The 21229-nt window shown below is 37.4% G+C and overlaps 1 protein-coding gene across 1 annotated transcript in view; it reads left to right on the top strand.

Annotated features, from left to right (window-relative positions):
* The window catches only part of Lrp1b (LDL receptor related protein 1B), a 1719438-nt gene that overhangs the window by 1343350 nt on the left and 354859 nt on the right, over positions 1-21229 (top strand). The window contains exon 43 of the mRNA XM_052181021.1: positions 846-1050. Coding sequence (XP_052036981.1) covers positions 846-1050 — 205 coding nt within the window. The remainder of the gene's footprint in view (positions 1-845; positions 1051-21229) is intronic.

Below are 21229 nucleotides of genomic sequence, written 5' to 3'. Positions count from 1 at the left end.
GTGGAGGAGTGGGAGTTACTATTGAAGTTGGAGGAGACAACCTGGTATGCCCTGTATGCTCAATATGCCCCTCTCCTTGGCTGCCTGCCTCACCACCATTTTGATGTCATTATACTAGGCAGGTTTCTCCCAGCAGTATGTCAGATCCACAACAGATACATTGGAGGTAGGAACACAGAAGGCCATACCAGTGAGCTTCCCATTCAACTCTGGCATGACATTGCCACTATACAGCAACCTATATCAGATAGTACAGAGGAAATGTCCTATATGCATGAAAAGAGCTATTCAATGAAGATAAGACTCAGAGGCTCTGAACCCTCCTGCTGAACTCTAAGGCCTTTCTTTCAGCACACTCATGCAGACATAAGTCTAACATTTGTATATAACAGATACTGTAGTTAATTGTTTGAAAGTCCCCAGAAATCAAATGTGTGTGTGTGTGTGTGTGTGTGTGTGTGTGTGTGTGTGTATTATAGAAATATGGGAATTTGACCATTTTATTTCTCTGACAATGTATGATCACTATTTTGTTCTTGCTTAGTTACATAATTAATTATTTTTCATTATGCATCAGATTACATCTGCATAATTAAGCATAATTAAAGTGGCATCTTAAGGCAACTACAGGGATTTTGTATCTTCATGACTCTTTTTTTTGGAGGGGGGGGGTGTTTAAGATAAACCAGGAAACTATTTAAAAAAAATTCACTCTATCACTTAGACATCCATATAATCATAGACTAAGAATAAAATATTAAACAACTTCACATTCTTGTATCTCAACAAATGTTCTTATTCTTAATAATATTTTTACAATTGTTCTCATAATTTTCTTCAATCAGTTTAATGTTTTGGACGAATTGGAATGAACAGCATCCCAGCATCATGAGAGCCACACTGACTGGGAAAAATGCACATGTGGTGATCAGCACAGACATACTCACTCCAAATGGGCTCACCATTGACCACCGTGCGGAAAAGCTCTATTTCTCAGATGGCAGCTTAGGAAAAATTGAAAGATGTGAATACGATGGATCGCAACGACATGTAAGTTAATTGCATGTTTCTAAATTAGAGCTTTATATAATAATTTTCTAAATATGTACTGTAAAATTTTCTAACATAAATCTATCAAGAAATTTTAAAAGATCTAATTGTATAAACTTATTTAATTGAATAATCTAACACACAAACAGCCTGTGGATATATTGAAAGCCTTTATTAAGTACATTTGTTATCCTCTTCAGGACCTTTCATCACTTTACTCTGGGAGACATAATGAATTTATTACCAGTTTTAAAGTGAACTGAACTTGAATGGAATAAAGGAAACTGAAAAAAAGAGTAATTATGTGGATCTAAGTGACTTCCAAAGTTCTGAACACACGCAAATTGGATTGGGTTCCCAGACAATCCTATCATACCCTTTGAGGTTTTTGTACCTTTTCTCGTATTGCTACATGAAATGGTGGTAGAATAATAACTATGCAGTCTCCTGAACAAGCCTCACAGCAGGTACACAATCGTGACATCCCAATATGTTCTTTATCTCTTCTCGAAGTGTTAGCACTGGAGATTGTAGCAGTTCAATATATGAAAAGCTATTCCTAACTGGTTATACCACTGGGTCAATGTTTTCCCATAATATATATATATATATATATATATATATAAACTCTGAATTTATATGAGCAAACATGACAAGGGGGTGATTTTTGTGTTTTTTTGTTTTGTTGTTATTTTGTTTTTTGAAATACAGTCTAGCTATGATATTCAGGTTAGCAATGAAATAATGAGTTTAAATAATACTTCAACCTTAAGTTTTATAGTAGATGTGTTCACCATTCCTTCCTCTGAAGGTATGGGTTCATGTGAAGATGTATGGTGTGCACTGGTTGAATTTCTTGAAGAAGGAAGCAATGCACTGACTCACATTTTGGCACCTCATATTCGCCAGTGGTGGCTTAGATGTCATTGATAGATGAGAGTTAACCGCTTAAATAATATTGAAATAATGGGCTCAGCCTTGTTGAGATTCAGTTTGTGTTAAAATCAGTAATTTTGATCATAGAATCATACACCTAAATTCTTCATCTACCTCTTAATCTTAATAGTCATGAGGCTTAGGCAAACTGCTTAGTTTTTATAGACTGAAGTTTTGACATGCAAATATGTAACCTATTCCAAGGATTGTGAAGGATAAAGTGGAATAAAATAGAAATTATAAATGAAAATACTATGGAAAACATAGCTATGTAAGTGAATATAAAAAGAGTGATTCTAGTTTCCTTTATGTCCTAGAAAATGCTTTTGTAGCTCCTCATAAAACCCTTCACTCATCCCAATGTTTATCTGTGTCTAACGGTTTTATTCTCCCATTGTTACCCATGAAGAGTAGAGTCACTGTGGGTGGCCTAGAAAGAGTTTTCTCATATAAACAAACACACCCACATGTGATTGTAACTTTGCTTTCCTTGTTGATGTCTAAACTACTGGGGGCCAGCCCCACTTGTCAGTTCTTGAGGCAGCAGACTGGGAAGAGCTTTGACAGAGGGTAAGATTTCTTCTTATGAGATATTTAGGATTGCTGTATAATTAAAAAAAGACTCAGTGAAACAGTATTCGGCAAAACCAGAACGGGGAAGTGGGAAGGGGTGGGAGGGAGGACAGGGGAAGAGAAGGGGGCTTACGGGAGTTTCGGGGAGTGGGGGGGCTAGAAAAGGGGAAATCATTTGAAATGTAAATAAATTATATCGAATAAAAAAATTAAAAAAAAAGTTTACTTATCTAAGTTGCTATGCTATTGTAGCTGAACTGCCTTCTATGTTCCTCTGCAGTCTCAGGCACTTGGCACATCTTCCTAAAACAGAAGGAGAATATTTAAAGGATTAATTGCTAGAGCCTTTTTCCTTTTGTCCAGATGCCCCTTACTAGTCAGGCTAGGGGGCAAGTTTGGAAAAGTAAATTTCCATTGAACCAGAAGAGAATAACACTTGCAGAAAGAAAGGCTTTTACATAAGCAGAAATGCATAATCTCATATAAGTTCATATATAGATACATAATGCTCATTTGTACATATCCAATCCAACCAGTTGGGCCCAACTTGCATGCACTCTCACAATTGCATGCTTACACACACACACACACACACATACACACACACACACACACACACACACACAGACACGCACACAGACACACACACGCACACACATGCACACACATGCATACATTCTCACAATCACCTACTTACACACGCTTGAGCGCGCACATACACACACACACACACACACACACACAAGCACACACATCCATTCTTACATACGCATATGGAGCAAAAGACCAAGCACTGGTGCAGAAAGAACTCATTGATTCTGGATAAAAAATGAGCTCCAATATTTATTGCATAGAGAAAAAAAAGCTTCCACCCTTTTAATGCTAAATGAACCAAACCCATGTTTGTAGGAAAGAAGCCTTGTTCCTTTTAATAAGACTAAGCCTGCCTTGTAATTAGGACAGGACCTGTTCTGCCCCATGGTAAGGAGAAGCCTGCCTGTTCCTTCTGCTCGCTGCAACATCTTCTTTTTTCCTCTTTCCTTCTGCATTCTGCTCATCACTCTCTTAGGTTTTCTTGTTACCTATAGTTTCTAAGTTATTCCACTCTGCATTCTCCTCCTAATCTTGCTCTCTCTCCTGCTGCTCTGATGTCCCAACAACGCCCTTACTCTGAATGCCTTTTCTCCCGATGCTGTGCCTATACTTCTATTTTTCTTGAGTTCAGTTCTGTCTAAAAAGTGCTCTGACTAAAAACTTATCCTCAGCTCAGTTCTTCTTACCTCCATTCTCCTCATCTCAGTTGCTCTCACCTCAGTTCTGAATCTTCTCTTTGTCCCCAGCCCTGAAACATCTTTCAGAATACATGATCACATGTAAAACAGTTCATCAAAAGTTCACACAGAAAATCAAAACTTCTATTGAAATACAAGTTTAGAACAGAGAATGTTTACATGCACATCCATTAAGAGTAATTATCTGGCTAAACAGGCTTCACCTCTCTCAGCCCCAGAGATTCACTGAAGGTTTAAAACCATAACTAAGCTATTAATGAAGTTTTGTATAATAAACCCAGTCAATATTTTATCTTCTGTCCTAACATCTATAATAAATCATTACTTCACCTTTATGACCTCTGATTAACTGTTTTACAACTTTCGGAATATACTCTGAGTAGGAGGAAGTCTGGTTACCATCTAAGAGCAATTTACTGGTGACACTTGGGAGATTGGCAGAGTTGTCATTGCAGTATTGACTATCTGAAAAGGACCTAATAGCAGCCCACTACAAATGAACTTACTAACCATTGATATAATTTACTAACCACTGATATAATTTTAGGAATTCTTATCGGATCATCATAAAGACATAAGTCATCTATTTATCTATATAGCATCACTACAAGATAGTATATCTTTGTGGATCTGCAGATATCCACTCCAAAGGGGTATGCTATTACTTTTTGATTATTATATGTTTAATAATAACAGGAAAAGCATATTAATAGCAGGAATCTTTCCCAAAATGAATCCTTTACAGCCTTGCTTAATAAGGGCACACCTGTCTCAGATTATATAATAATCTGAAGCAGGCCATTTCAGGATGATCACTTGCTAGTTATTAGCTTGTCCCATTATGGCTCCTGACACATAGCCATGATTATTTCTGGCTTGGTCATCGTATTGGAGAAAAAAATTTCAAAATCAAGGTATTATTTTGTGTTAAGAATTGCATACTTGAGAAGATTTAAACTAGCTATTCATTAATAAAAATAAATATATTGCAGGGTACATCATGTACATGTGCTCATAAGCAATGATTGTATGGTGTGTACGGTGTATTAAATATAGACCTTTTCTTTGTTGGAAGGATATCCAAAATCCCTCTGTTACAGTTATCTTAAATGTAAATATGATATTGTTAATGATAGACATCTCCTTAGAATAGCAGACTGTTTTCATTCTATGACCTAATTTTGTATCCTTAAACAACTTTTCCCCAAGTTGTTACCTTCTGTATCCCCTGTCCTCTGTCTTTCTGCAAGATCAGCTTGCTTACATTCCCCAAAGAAGAGTGATGGTGTGAGAGGTTTGTTTTTCTGCTTCCTGGTTTATTTCACTTAATACTTTCTGCAAAGACTCTACTAATGTGCATCTCCAGCACAGTGTAGAAGCATCTTCACATATTGACATGGACACCAACAGACACACACACAACTCATTAGGTCCTTTTGATAATAGGTGAATTGGGCTAATATGGTAACTCATTGTCATTATGACTTATATTTTTAGATCATTATCTATGTGGCATGTTTATTTTTAGATCATCAACTATGTGGCATGTTTCTTTGTATACTTCTTAGGCAATTTTGTCCGCTGAGAGACATCTGTTCAGGTCTTTTGCTCATTTTTAATTGGTACAAATATTAACTATGGAGTTTGTGCAAGAATTTTAGCAGTCTGGTATCAGGAAACATGAAAGTGTATGGTTGGTGTGGGCCTGTTTGACTAGTAACCCACAGGGCAGAAGCTAGCCCGATGTGGTGGACAGTGGCGGCAGCAACTCATTTGATAGAAGTCCCTATCAAATGCCCACGCAGCGGCAGCAGCAGCTCACGTGGTAGAAGTCTGTGAATCCGTCAGTGGTGGGTTGCAGTGATTTATAGCTGTGGTGGCAGAAATCCTCATGGTGTCCTCAGTGGTTACAGCTGGAATGGAGCAGGGCAGAGCCACTATGTGAGCCCTATGGCCAGCAGGTTACAGGGAGCCGTCTTCCACATGAGATTTGGAATCACGGCTCATTTCTAGACAGACTACACCACGCCAATGCAGTTCCACATGAGAGAGGTTTATTATGGGTGCTTGGGGTGGGGCAACAGAGACAAAGGTAGAAAAGAGACGAGAAGAAAGAGTGAAGCTAAAGAGGGTCTGCCTTTAATTAGGCTGTGATGTAACACTCACAGGTAAAGGTGGGAGGTGAGCCAAATGGATGCTGGGAATTTATGGTGATTGCCATGGCAACAGATGTATGGTTTCCTGTTGCTTATGGGTGATGTCACTGTCATTGCTGGGTTCAGAGGCAATCTGCAAAACTGGTCCCAGATACAAACAGGGTTCATTTGATTTTTCTCCCTAGGGATGTTTAGTTTTGTCAGTACTATTTGCTGAAAGGCCATTATCTCCCCAATATGTGTTCTTCCTACTTTTCTAAAATCTCAGCTACTTTGGTTTTCTAGAATTTCTTGGTTGCGCCTGGTTCTATTCTGAACTGGTTTATATAGAATTAGCATCATTCCTGAAGGAAAAGATGGCTGATTTCTTATTAGGGAGTGAGATCCAGAGCTCTGCAGTTTTAAAGAAGGGTACATGCATGCAGACCTACTTGGTTTTGGAGAGTTGCAGTGGAGGTAGCTATTTCACCTATATATACCTGAAAGCCTCAGTTGGCTGAAGGCCTACTTAGGCCTGCAAGTATATGGAGAAACAGCAAGGAATAAAACAAAATAAAATCATCAATAACTGTTTGATTGCTATAAAGGTGTTCAATGTCTCTGCAATAAATCAATTGGCTAGGAAGCAGACAAAAGCTGATGTTCCTGAAGAAGAATTCTGAGTTTTTGAGACAATGGGAATAATAGAAGGTTAGGAGATGTGAGAAAATGCATGGGGTAACATTCCAGTTTTCCTGAGCAATGACCTCATTTTCAAAGATTGACTATTCTTTAGAGAATGTAGCTTACGTATAAGGCTTTGGAAGTATGAGACTACATAAGATTCACTGAATCCCTACTGTTAAACCTTGAGCTATTCTGGGTCCTCAGACAGACAATTAGCATAAATCAAGTCGTCTGTTTTAAATAAAGTAAAATTATAGCAGGTACCAGAGGAAAAGAAAGGACAGAATAGCACCTTTAGGTGACTATGACAATATCTCAATTACTATTTTTATTATTGGTTATTTTATTTATTTACATTTCTTTTTTTAATTGAACAAAAATATTTTTATTAGATATTTGCTTTATTTACATCCTCAAATGTTATCCCCTTTCCTTGTTACTTCTCTGAAACCCCCTATGCCATCCCCCTTCCCCCTGCTTATCAACACACTCCCCATTATCTTGACCTGACTTTCCCATGCACTAGGGCCTTGAACGGATCAATGGCCTCTCCTCTCATTGATGTCTGAACAGGCCATCCTCTGCTACATATGTAGCTGGAGTCATCATATGGAGCTGGAGTCATGGGTCCCTCCATGTGTACATTTTAGTTAGTGGTTTAGTCCCGGAGAGCTCTGGGGAGTACTGGGTAGTACATGTGATTGTTCCCTCTTATGGGGTTGCAAACCACTTCAGCTTCTTGGGTCCTTTCTCTAGCTCCTCCATTAGGAACCCTATGCTCACTTCATTGGTTGGCTGTGAGTCATGGGTATTTTGATTCCCCTTCTCAGAAGGGCCAAAGTATCCACATTTTGGTCTTCTTCTTGAGCTTCTTGTCATCTGTCCATTGTATCTTATGTATTCTGAGCTTTTGAACGAATATCCACTAATCAGGGAGTTCATCCCAAGTGTGTTCTTTTGCGATTGGGTTACCTCACTCAGAATGAGTTCCAGTTTGGTGGTTCCTCAGAAAATTGGACATAGTACTACCTGAGGACCCAGCTGTACTACCTCTGGGCATATACCCAGAAGATGCTCCAACATGCTATAAGGACACGTGTTCCACTATGTTTATAGCAGCCTTATTTATAATAGACAGAAGCTGGAAAGAAACCAGATGTCCCTCAACAGAGGAATGGATACAGAAAATGTGGTACATTTATACAATGGAGTACTATTCAGCTATTAAAAGCAGTGAATTCATGAAATTCTTAGACAAGTGGATGAAACTGGAGAGCATCATCCTGGTTCCTGGTGAGGTAACCCAGTCTCAAAAGAACACTCATGGTATGCACTCACAGATAAATGTATATTAGCCTAGAAGCTTGGAATAGCCAAGACACAATGCACATATCAAATGGTGCTCAAGAAGAAGGAAGGAGTGACCCCTAGTCCTGGAAAAGCTCAGTGCAGCCGTGTCTAGGGGAATACCAGAACAAGGGAGCAGGAAGGGGTGGATTGGGGAGCAGGGAAAGGGAAGAGGGCTTATGGGACTTGCTGGGAGGGGGGATCCAAGAAAGGGAAAAATCACTTGAAATGTAAATAAAGAATATATCGAATAAAAAAAGAAAGAAAAGAAAGAAAAAGAAAACAAAACTAAGAATAAGGACTAATAGAGACATTCCATTAGATTGCCCTGGAGCTGGTTTTCTTCCTTGCTTAACTAATCCCAGCCACAGTAGGGCTATACTTTAAAATCCTACGTTTTAGTTTTTAATTCAAAAAATAAAAAAGCTCACAAACTTAAAAAAAAAAGAATAGCAGAGGTGCTAAGAAGAGGGGGATAAGGAGAGAGAGAGACAGAGAGAGAGAGAAAGAAAGAGAGAGAGAGAGAGAGAGAGAGAGAGAGAGAGAGAGAGAGAGAACAAAGGGAAACATGCTAGATCATGTATGGTACAGAGCTGAGTAGTCCTTGAAACAATGTGCACATCATTGATGGAGACCATCTTTAGAAAAGATGTGTAGTGGTTTGACTATGCTTGTCATGGGGAGTAGTATTATTAGGAGATGTGGCCTTGTTGGAGAAAGTATATCATTGTGGGCATGAGCTTTAATACCTTCCTGCTAGCTGCCTGGAAATCAGTTTGAGAGAGAGAGAGAGAGAGAGAGAGAGAGAGAGAGGCAGAGACAGACAGAGACAGAGAGAGAGAGAGAGAATGAGAGAGAGAACCTTCTCTTTGTTATCAGCACCTACACATCTTTCAGAATACATAGTCACATGGTAAAAAGTTCATCACAAATTTACACATAAATTCAAATCATAAGTTGAATAAGAAGTTTACAACAGAGAAGTTTATATCCATATCAATTAGGAGTAATTATCTGCCTAAACATTCATCACCTGTCACAGCTCCACAGATTCATGGAGAATTAAAAACCATAATTAAGTTATTAATGAAATTTTGTATAGATAAACTCAATTCAATCAATATTTTATCTTCTCTCCTAGTACTTATATCAAATCATTAGTCCTTTTTAATGACCTTTGGTTAATCATTTTACAAGCTTTTGGAATATGCTCTGAGTAGTAGAATGCCTGCTTATTATCTCAGAAGCAATTAAGTAGCGATAGTAAGGACTGGCAGAGTTCTAATCACAGTTGAGACTATCAGAATGGATTGAATAGTGATGTTATTAAAAGAGCTTAAAAATTACTATAAATTTAGGAATTCTTATTGGATTATCATTAAGGATTAAGAAAGCATCTATTCATCTATATAGTATCACTACAGAGATCTGCTCATAGGTATGAACTAATACCTAGTGATTATATGTTTAATAATGACAGGAAAAGAATATTAATAACAGGAATCTTTCCTAAAATGAATTTCTCCTGGGACATTCCAATCAGAGGAAATCCATCCCATCATGGATTTTTAATCCAAGGCAGACCATTTCAAAAAGATCACCTGCTAGTTATTAGCCTGTTGGCTCCTGGCCAGCTAACCACATGAAGATCAAGCTTCACATATGCTACATATGTGTAGGGTGCCTATGTGCAGCCCATGCATTTCCTTTGATTGATGGTTCAATCTCTATAAGCCTTCATGTGCCCAGGATACCTTTGGGTCCCTCAGTCCTTCACTACTCCCTTCCACAAGACTCTATGAGTTCCACCTATTGAGAGGGACAGTAAGAGTTTTTTGAGAAAGTAAGGGAGAGGACTTTTCCATTTGTCACCTGGTATTTACATTAGCTATATACGTAGATGTGTAGGGAAACAAATCTAGGTTTCCTTAATGCATAGAGGTAAAAGTAGGGGAGTAATGCTGAAAGAAAGGCAGGGGAGTTTCCTAAGAAGTTGGCATAGGCTACGCCTTTGAAGAATTGGGATATGGAAAAAAAAAGCCTGAAACCTAAGGAGAGTCTGGATAAAGTGTACCCTGTAAAACATGTTGGATTCATTCAATAAAGTGGTTATTATTGGGATGTGTCATGGAATTTATGTGTCCTGACAATTTGAAGAAAAGCAATGTCCTATAGGTCTGAATTTCAGGACAAGTAATAGGCAATACATGGGTACAAAATGAGACATCTGAAAGTTGTTAATGGAAAAAGGACTGTGGAGGGTTAAGTTTTAAAGTTAAGTCTTCTGAAGTGCATAAAGGGGCCAATCTGGCAGAGATTATTGGGTCCATGTAGCCATGCAATCCAGGAAAATAGCAGGGTTAGTGTAATGAAAGAGACAATTAACTGAGATTTATCAAAGATATCTCTCTATCAGTACAGGATAAGAAATGGAAAAAAGTGAAGAAACAGAGTACGCAAGGACATAAAATAGCAATGGTTGGTAGTTGTGAGAGGTGCAGACAAACTGGTCCAAAGGATTTACATGTAAAGTGTGGACACTTGTTTAGTTCTGAGATACTTGACAGGTCAGAATAGTTACAGGTGACCTTGATTATATCTGGAAGTTTGAACTTGTGACACTAGAAGTATAAGGTGGCAAAGTCACCAGAAGGGTTTTAAAGTTAAACTGAGCTTACAGCAATGTTGCCCAGTAGAGATGTCTTTTACCTTTTTTATAGCTGAGATTACTTGAATGATGTCCATATCTATTTTGTCTATAAGGGTAAGGAAGATCATAAAGGTAAATGAAGTTGTCTAGTTAGATATGTAAACACACTGCAGGATGTTGTTGAGGTGTAGGGTTGTCCTTGGTAATGAAAGATTTTAGAGTGTGAGAGGTTTCATATAAAGACTCACCAATACATTAGGAAAGGAAGATGAGAAAAACAAAACAAACAACCTCTCACTATGGAAACTTCAGTGTGTCAATATATGTCACAGTATACCCATTTGCCCAAACAGCTTTACTTGCAAGTATTCATTGTAATGAGTCACTCAAGTCCTCTGGCTTCTACTACATTAGCAAAAGTGCATATCCTATTGGTTCTCTGTGTCATGGAGATCCAATCTGGTACCATTGGTTCTATAGGACCAGTCCCATTCAAGAACCTCAGCAGTTCATAGACTGATAGATGTTGGGGTGAGCCAACTCTAATCCCTGAATCTGTTAGTAGCTGAATTTGTTATTTTACCAGGTCTCCCACACCCTTGCCACATTTTTCTAATGAGAAACAAAAGGGATATGGATCTGGATAGGAGAAAAAGTAGGAGGAGTTAGAAGAGGAGAGAAGATAATCAGAATATATTATATCAAAAAACAAGCTAAAAATAATTATTTTCAATTAAATAAAAAAAAGGTTTAGCTAAGACTCCAAGTATGGGATCTAGATTTAAAATAAATGTATTAATCTCCCAAAATAAGGTAGGTTCATTTAATTTTTGGTTTTGCTTTCATTTTGTTTTTATGAGAAGGTAAGGATTTTTTTTTAGATTAAAGCATTGAACTTTAAGGTATTCTTTAGAAAGATACAGTTGTACCCTGACCTAGGTAAGTTAAATTATGTAGAGGTTATCTAAATCTTAGAGAAAGACACCTCTCTATGGTCAACCCTACAATTAAATAGGGTAGAAGTATGATATAAGGACATGTCACAAGAGATGTTATTGAGAAAGAAGCCATCTCTGTGTGAGAAGCAATTGTGTGGAGAGTCCCTGAGATATAATAGATCATAAACATGGTCTTGGCCATGGAAATGAGGACCATCATGAAATCCTCAGGGAAATATTGTCTGGATTAGCTGCATTGTCACATGAAAATCAGTCTGTCCAGATAAATGTTAAAAGAAAAAGTATAAAAGATAAATGACAAGAAAGGTCAAAAGATATAGAAAAAGTATATAAGAACTGTGAGAATATGAGACAGAAGGATAAATCTGGGATAGATGTATTTAAGTGGACCAGCGGGTGGATAAGATAGCTCAATTAATAAGACACAAATCTTAGACTTAGTGGTAGAACACCTAACTTTTCGACAGTCAAAATCAATGTGGAGAAAGTAGATCATAAAACTTGAGCTTTGAGAAGTCAGATAATGATAGTCTTCAGTCACTCAAATTACTCAGGGTGGGTAGACATTGATTCTGAGACACAAAGGCTGAGGGATAGTACAAATTACTTAGTATAAGATTATGTTGTGTAATAACAGTTGGTAGGGTGTATATAAGACACAAGAATTACCAGATGGTAAGAGAGACCCAGAACTGGATGGACTTAGATTTAAAAATAGGAGGAATGATTTAGCTTCTTTAAGGCTTTGTGAGAGAAAGATAATAGATACAATAGATTCATGTAACTTTTCTAGAATGGCATGTCCTACAAGGAGGGTCAGATAACCAAGTATAACCAGGAAGTAATGAAGAAAGGAAGAAAGGAATACAGAAACAACAATGGGTTAGTCTATCAATCTACCTAGTTTTAATAGAGTAAGTTCTGCTCTGTGTGTGTGTGTGTGTGTGTGTGTGTGTGTGTGAGAGAGAGAGAGAGAGAGAGAGAGAGAGAGAGAGAGAGAGAGAGAGACAGACAGAGACAGAGACAGAGAGAAAGAGAGGAGCTCACACACAGCTAATTTTATTATAACAGAATATTTCCTTCCCATATCTAAGAGGAATAAAATAGGCTGAGTCTTTAACCTATGTTACAGTTTGCTTTTGTTACTGGGATAAATATTATGGTTTTCTTTCTTGTCATTGTTGTTAAAGATTTACTTATTTTATATATGTGAGTACATTGTTGCTGTCTTCAGAAACAGTAGAAGAGGGCAAACTCCATTATAGATTATTGTAAGCCAAAATGTGCTTGCTGGGAGTTGGCATGAGAACCTCTGGAAGATCAGTCAGCAGCACTCTTAACCACTGAGCCATCCCAACAGGCCCCATGTTTTTGTTTTTGTTTTTGTTTTTGTTTTAATTTCAAGATATACCTCAATAGCTGGGCAGTTAATGATCTATCTTAATCTCCTATGAATATCTGGCTACCTCCCGTCCCATCCCCTAATACTTAGATAGTATAATTGATCTTTGGGCTCCAGGTATGTTTCCATGATCTCTCTCCTGACCCTTTCCTCATGGGTCCAGGGTTTGTTTTGACTTACATTTCTAGGTAGAAGTACAGAGAAAGTCCAGGAAGCAACTAAAATTGAAGCAGAGGTAGCCAGCTAGCATGGAGGTTATCTAGATGTGTTGAGCAACCAAGCAGAGAAACTCATTATTGACTTGCTCTCTCCAGCACATGATCTGCCATCTCATATAATCCAGGATCATATGTCTGGGAGTAAAACTACCAACAGTTAAGTGAACCCTCCTATCTTATAGCAATAAAAACATGTCACACAAACATACCCATATGGCAATTTCATAGAAGAAATTGCTCATGTGAGGTTTTCTTCTTCCCATGTGTATCAAGATGTCAACCAAGATTAGCCACTGTAATTTGTTTTCCACCAGACTGATAGCAGAGGGAGCAGAGACTTTTGGTAATTCTGGGGTTTAGGTATTAGGTGTCAATCCCTGAAAACTCACCAAGTCTGAGGAGTCTGACATAAGGTTGATGTCAGCACTAGATATTTAAACTGATCCTATTTGCTTTGATCAATTATTAAAACCCTTGAAGAATAGTTTTATAAATTCCACATAGAAAAATGTAAGAGTAGTCCTCTAATTTTCTGAAGATATTTTTTCTTATATTGGTGACTGAGAGAAATGATGTAAAGCTGACTATCTAATATCTTCATCACTTTCTGACTTATTTTCCCTTGATTCATGATAAGTAGAATAATGAACTTGGATTTTTCTTGCCTTTTTTCAGTAATGTGTTTGGCACTGTCAGATTGACCACTTTTTACACTTTTAAAATAACCTTTTTCATTCCTTCCAAAAGGCAAAAATCATATGCCATTTTTGGAGAACATTTAACTTGCTTTGGTAATTCCACTAGTACTCAGGGTTTGTGTCCTAGTTTTCTTTCTACTGCTGTGATAAGCACTGACATTAAAAGCAACTTGTAGAGGAAAGAGCTTATTATCTCGCAGGCTCTATTCTATATAGGTAGAAACTTAAAGGCTGGAACTGAAGAATCCATGGAAGATTGCTTACACACTTGATCATCCTACCTTCCTATAGAACACAGGACCACTTGACACCACCCACAATGGGCTAGATATTATACTATATTAATTACTAAAAACTGTTCTATAGACTTCCCCAAGATCAGTCCAATGAGATAATTTCCTCAATTGAGGTTCCCTCTCCCCTGCTGATCCTAGTTTGTATCAAGTTAACAAAATGTAATTAGCACTGCTGGGAATGGCTACAGGATAAATTGGGTTATCATACCTATCTTGCCCTCATAGAATGTTTGTATGTGCTGAGCTGATACCTGGAGGTATTTTTTGTCTGTAGAGAGGGTGAGGGTAGCTTGACATAATTATCATGACAAATAAAGTCAAAGGACTGGGTAAGGTACAGACATTCTTTGTGGTAGGTTTGGAAAACAATTGTTTTTCTCTTTGGAAACATTGGCAAGAAGAAAAGAGATTGAGATGTACAGTGGATCCTCTGGGCCAGAAATCTTGCAGAGTGGAAGAATGGACTAAGGCTAGATGAGAGGAACAGCCAAATTTCAATGAGTGTGTGATAAGGACAGGAAGAATAGGTAAAAGCTTGTGCTGGAAAAATAATGTGGCTTAAAGACTGGAGTCTGGCCTGAGGAAGGTGGTATCCATAGATAAGATATGGCAGAATAGGTAAGAAGAAAGGCAGTAGCAAAGGAAAAAATTCTTCACTAGGCTGAAGCAGCAGCAGGAAAGCTCATTCACTTGCAGGGTGGAAGACTGAGATAGAAGAAAGTATGGAGACACATCTAGAGATTTCTTTATGCAAATGCCAAGGAGTGCACACATTAGAAAAAGGATACATCAGACCTGGAAACCAAATTACATTAGTTATTGGAATTATCACTGTTTATCCAAATGAAGGAGCATTCCAATTGTCAGGACCCTGGCAACACAATGAGTACAGTTACAAAGATCTAAATACTTTATGAAGTATCCAAAATGTCACAATATATCAAGTAAGTATAAAGTTGAATATATACATTTTAAAAAATTATGAGATAATGCAGAAGAAAAGGAAAATCAGGGAAGCATCATTTATACTTGGGGGAATACTTTCTGGATACTTTCTTTTCCTTGATGAAATAGAGTACAAACAATTGTGGTACTGATGCTGTCAGACTTCTAAGTGCAGAGGCTTGAGAAAGGAGCTGTAAATATTTCATCCCACTTTTCAATTAGGGGAGACTAAAGTATAATGGGATTGTTGGAAACTTAGGTGGTAGCTCATAGAAAACAGAATAGACTAATGTGATAAGATAGTCTTAATGAGAGTATTGAAGGTTTCTTGTGCCTGAAATCTGAAATCTTAGGGAATAGGTTTTCATACTCAGAAGTGAGTTTTCTGACAACCTAAATTTTCATATGTCTTTTTTCTGTGTAGTATATTCTTGGAGTGTATTATCTCTTGAATATCCACAAGAATCAAAGAGTGGATATATTTGTCAAATAAGCATTCATTTTAAAGCCTTTCACACACTCATGGATTTGATGAATCTTTAGGTTATCATAATTTGTAGCTTTGTTCTGATTTAATATCATGTTATTATGGCATAGAGTTAGCTGAAATGTTTATAGAGATTTCAATATATATACTGTTTATGAGTAATTTATTTTATAATAATATTAGAACTTCTATTCCTATTCCATATTCATTTAAATAGTGGCTTAAAAAATAACAATGTTTTTCTGTTTTATTAGAAGATTAACAAGTCTCATATTATATTTAATTTATCCCGTTGAACTAAAGATTTATTATTCTATTTTTATCTCAGACTCTAGTTAAATTGCATCCATACAGTTTCAATGAGGCTCGTAATAATAAAAATGTCATAATTGGATGAGCTTTTCTATTTTTCTCACAACAGTGAGACAGGTAACAACACTATTCAAGTATTTAGTGAAGATAGTACTCTTAGTGACACATTTGCAAAATTCTCTTGGTAAGAGAATGCTCTTGGATAATCTACTTATTAAGGCAAAAGGAAAAGAGACAATAATTTATGCTCCATCTTCCTTTCTGTTCTGTACCTGTCATTGCTGTCATTACATTTGCTGAAGCACTAACTAAGCCTGACAGAGGCTGAGATAGTGTGATTATAACCTTCCTCTCTGCAGTTACTCTGTACTTGCTAATCATTTCTTGGAAGGTATCTGTTATCTCAGTGACTCAAAACATTGCAAAGAGAAGTTGATGCTCCTAGAAATTACAATTGCTGATATTTCTTATGTCTGAGAGAGATTCTTTGAGGACTTTTGCTCAAATTTGTTTCATAGCATATTGCGAAGTAGAAATACTACATCCAAAAAAAAAATATCTTTGTACTGTGACAAATGCATCTTGGTTTACTTTATAATGTTATAAAAATGCTGACTAAAACCAATTTCAGAGAAGAAAGTATCTATTTGGCTCACTTGTCTCCATTACAACTCATCACCAAGGCAAACTCAAGTTGGAAACTGGAGGTAGGAACTGAAGCAGAGACAATATGGAAACATTGCTTATAGCTTGTTCTTCATGGCTCACTTAGTTAGATCCTTATACAACCCAGTACACCTACCCAAGGATATCACTACCCACAGTTCCTTGAGCACTCGGACATCAATTATTCATCAAGAAAATGCCCCTCCTGAAACGTGTCTACACATCAACCTGAGGGAGGCATTTTTTTTTTCTATTGAGGTTCCATTTTTGGCGGATAACTCTAACTTGTTTAAAGTACACAAAGGAAAAATATCAACGGACATATAAAGGCAGATCTATTAGAATTATACCTGACTTCTCAATTCAAGCTCTAAACCCCAGAAGGTAAAACCTAGTAGGTTTTGGGCAGATATGCTGCAGACTCTTAAGAAATTACAGGACCACCACATAAAACCAGATACATTGAAGCTTATAGAGAAGAAAGTGGGGAAGAGCCTTGAACACATGGGCAGAGGGGAAATTTTCCTGAACAGAACAACAATGGCTTATGCTCTAAGAACAGGAATCGACAAAATGGCAACCAACAGAGTAAGAAAAGATCTTTACCAATCCTTCATCTGATAGAGGGGCAATACCCAATGTATACAAAGAACTCAAAAGGTTAGACTCCAGAGAGTCAAGTAACCCTAGTAAAAATAGGTACAGAGCTAAATAGGCAATTCTCAATTGAGGAAACTCAAATGGCTGTGAAACACCTAAAGAAATCTTCAACATTATTAATCATCAGGGAAATGCAAATAAAAATAACCCTGAGATTCTACCTCACACTAGTCAGAATGGCTAAGATCAAAAACTCAGGGGACAGCAGATGCTGGAGAGGATATGGAGAAAGAAAAACATTCCTCCATTGCTGCTCGGATTGCAAGATTGTAAAACCAATCTGGAAATCAGAAAATTGGACATAGTTTTACCTGTGGACCCAGCTATACCACTCCTGGGCATATACTCAGAAGATGCTCCAACATGAAATAAGGACATATATTCCACTATGTTCATAGCAGTCTTATTTATAGTAGCTAGAAGCTTGAAAGAACCCAGATGTCCCTCAACAGAAGAATGGATACAGAAAATGTGGTACATTTACACAATGGAATACTACTCAGCTATTAAAAGCGACGAATTCATGAAATTCTTAGGTAAATGGATGGAGCTAGAAAATATCATCGTGAGAGAGGCAACCCAGTCACAAAAGAACACTAGCTGGTAAGTTAATATTAGCCCAAAAGCTTGGAATACCCACAATACAACTCACAGATCACTTGAAACTCAAAAAGAAGGAATACCAAAGAGTGGATACATTGATCCTTCTTGGAAGGTGGATTAAAATACCCATAGCTCACAGCCCACCAATAGACTGAGCATAGGGGCCCCAATAGGGGCCTAGAGAAAGGACCCAAGGAGCTGAAGAGATTCGCAGCTCCACAGGAGGAACAATAATGTGTACCAACCAGTACTCCCAGAGCTTCCAGGGACTAAACCACCAACCAAAGAGTACACATGGAGCTACCCATGGCTCTAGCTACATATGTAGCAGAGGATGGGCATTTTAGACATCAATGAGAGGAGAGGCCATTGGAGCTATGAAGACTAAATGCCAAAGTGTAGGGGAATGCCAAGTAAGGAAAGTAGGGGTTGGAGGTGGGGGTTGGTAAGCAGGGTGAGGGGGAATGGGTTTTCAGAGGGGTAAAAAAGAAAGAGGATACCATTTGATATATAAATAAAGCAAATATATAATAATAAAAAATAAAAAATTAAAATAATTTGAAAAGTGAAATAGTAAGAATAATTGATATAAAAATACAAATGACAGCTGCTCAACAAGTCTAACTTAAGACAGCAAAACTTTTTTTTTTTTTTTTGAGAGTCATTTGTGCTTGTAACTTTTAATTATTTAATAATTTATTAGCACATGTTTTTTTTTTCTTTTTTTTTTTATTATTATTCGATATAATTTATTTACATTTCAAATGATTTCCCCTTTTCTAGCCCCCCCACTCCCCGAAAGTCCCGCAAGCCCCCTTCTCTTCCCCTGTCCTCCCACCCACCCCTTCCCACTTCCCCGTTCTGGTTTTGCTGAATACTGTTTCACTGAGTCTTTCCAGAACCAGGGGCCACTCCTCCTTTCTTCTTGTACCTCATTTGATGTGTGGATTATGTTTTGGGTATTCCAGTTTTCTAGGTTAATATCCACTTATTAGTGAGTGCATACCATGATTCACCTTTTGAGTCTGGGTTACCTCACTTAGTATGATATTCTCTAGCTCCATCCATTTGCCTAAGAATTTCATGAATTCATTGTTTCTAATGGCTGAATAGTACTCCATTGTGTAGATATACCACATTTTTAAGACAGCAAAACTTTTAATTACCATGAATAGAGAAAATAAGGTATTTCATAATAATGTCAAAATTAAACAATATCTATCTGCAGAGTCCTACAGAACAAGCTAGAAGGAAAAATCCAAACCAAGGTTAAATATACACATGAAAACACAGCAGATAAATAATCACAAATCAGCATATCTAAAAGAAGTGATCAACACACAGAGACAGAGACAGAGAGAGAGAGAGAGAGAGAGAGAGAGAGAGAGAGAGAGAAGCAGCAGCACCACTACCATATAATAAGAGGAATTAGCATTGATCATTGATATCTGTCAATATCAATAACACCAAATTCTCAATGAAAAGACAAAGATTTACAGGATGGATATGATAACAGGACACTTTTGCTGCATATGCGAAACACACCTCAATATCAAGGATAAACATTACTCCAGGGTAAAGATTTGGAAAAAAAATTCACTAAGTCTTCAGTTAGGTAAAAACCTTTTTTGGATTGATAATAACAAACAAGTACTTTTGCAATAACCTCATATTTGTAAGCACTATAAGGATATTAATTAACTTCTTATATTTTTGATTCTAATGCTTAACTCTAATTTAGCTCCAAAGTCTTTAATACTTTAATCAAATACTTTAATCAAATGCTTTACTAATAAAGTATTTAACAATTCTGTATGTACTCTGATATTCAATTTTGTATGATATCTACTTTATTGATAATCTAGTCAAGTTTGATTTGATAATTATAATATGAAGAGAAATTTATATTAATTTATCATAAATAAGACATTGCAACATAAATGCTCAAAATGTAAGAAATTCAAACATGAAAGAATAGTCAGATTTTGTTAAATGAACATAGAACTGTGAATGTGAAATGCATTGAATGTTAAATACAGGAACACAGCTGTCTCCAGCAGTATGATTTCAAAACCCTTAGGGATCTTCAGAATGCCCAACAGAAAATAAAGGAAATTCATTTCACAAGTTATGAAAAATTTAAATTAAAAAAGTTTATATTGAATCTTTATAAAAGACTTAGTATGGACATAACTTTGAGTTCAATTGTAGGTTCAGATAGCAAGAAATAGCCTTACTTTTATAAGCCTCTTTTATAACATTTTTTGTCTTTAATTTATTCATTTCCTTTCCAGATTTTATCACTCCCTGCCCTGTCGACCCTCTAACTGTTCCATAGCCCATACCTCCTTCCGACATGCCTGCCTCTATGAGGATATCCCCACCCTCCAGACTACACCCAATCAGACCACTAAACTCCTTGGGGCCTCTAGTCTCTCGAGGGTTAGGTGCATCTTTTCTGACTGAACCCTGACCTGGCAGTCCTCTGCTGTGTATGTGTTGGGGACCTCATATCAGCTGGTGTATGCTGCGTGGTTGGTGGTCCAGTGTTTGAGAGTTCTCAGGGGTGAGGTTCCAGGTTAATTGAGACTGCTGGTCCTTTTTTTTTTAATTCGGTATATTCTTTATTTACATTTCAAATGAATTCCCCTTTTCTGGCTCCCCATTCCCCAAAAGTCCCATAAGCCCTCTCCCCTCCCCCTGTTCTCCCATCTACTCCTTCCCACCTCCCTGTTCTGGTATTCCCCTATACTGCTGCACTGAGTCCTTCCAGAACCAGGGGTCACTCCTCTGTTCTTCTTGGACATCATTTAATATGTGGATTATGTCTTGGGTATTCCAAATTTCTAGGTGAATATCCACTTCTCAGTGAGTGCATACCATGATTGATCTTTTGAGACTGGGTTATCTCACTTAGTATGATGTTCTCCAGCTCCATCCATTCGTCTAAGAATTTCATGAATTCATTGTTTCTAATGGCTGAAAAGTACTCCATTGTGTAAATATACCACATTTTTTGTATCCATTCCTTCAATGAGCGACACCTGGGTTCTTTCCAGCTTCTGGCTACTACAAATAGGGCTGCTATGAACATAGTGGAGCATGTGTCCTTATTGCATGCCAGGGAATCCTCTGGGTATATGCCCAGGAGTGGTATAGCAGGGTCCTCTGGAAGTGTCATGCCCAGATTTTTGAGGAACCTCCAGACTGATTTCCAAAGTGATTGCACCATCTTGCAATCCCACCAGCATGAAGCACCAGCCAGTGACAATAAGACCAGCTAACACCAGTAAGAACTAGATAGCTAAAGGTA

Source organism: Apodemus sylvaticus, chromosome 5, assembly GCF_947179515.1.
Source record: "Apodemus sylvaticus chromosome 5, mApoSyl1.1, whole genome shotgun sequence".
In the NCBI taxonomy this organism is placed as follows: Eukaryota; Metazoa; Chordata; class Mammalia; order Rodentia; family Muridae; genus Apodemus; species Apodemus sylvaticus.
Note: the sequence above shows the minus strand (reverse complement) of the source record. Positions and strands in the feature narration are given on the sequence as shown.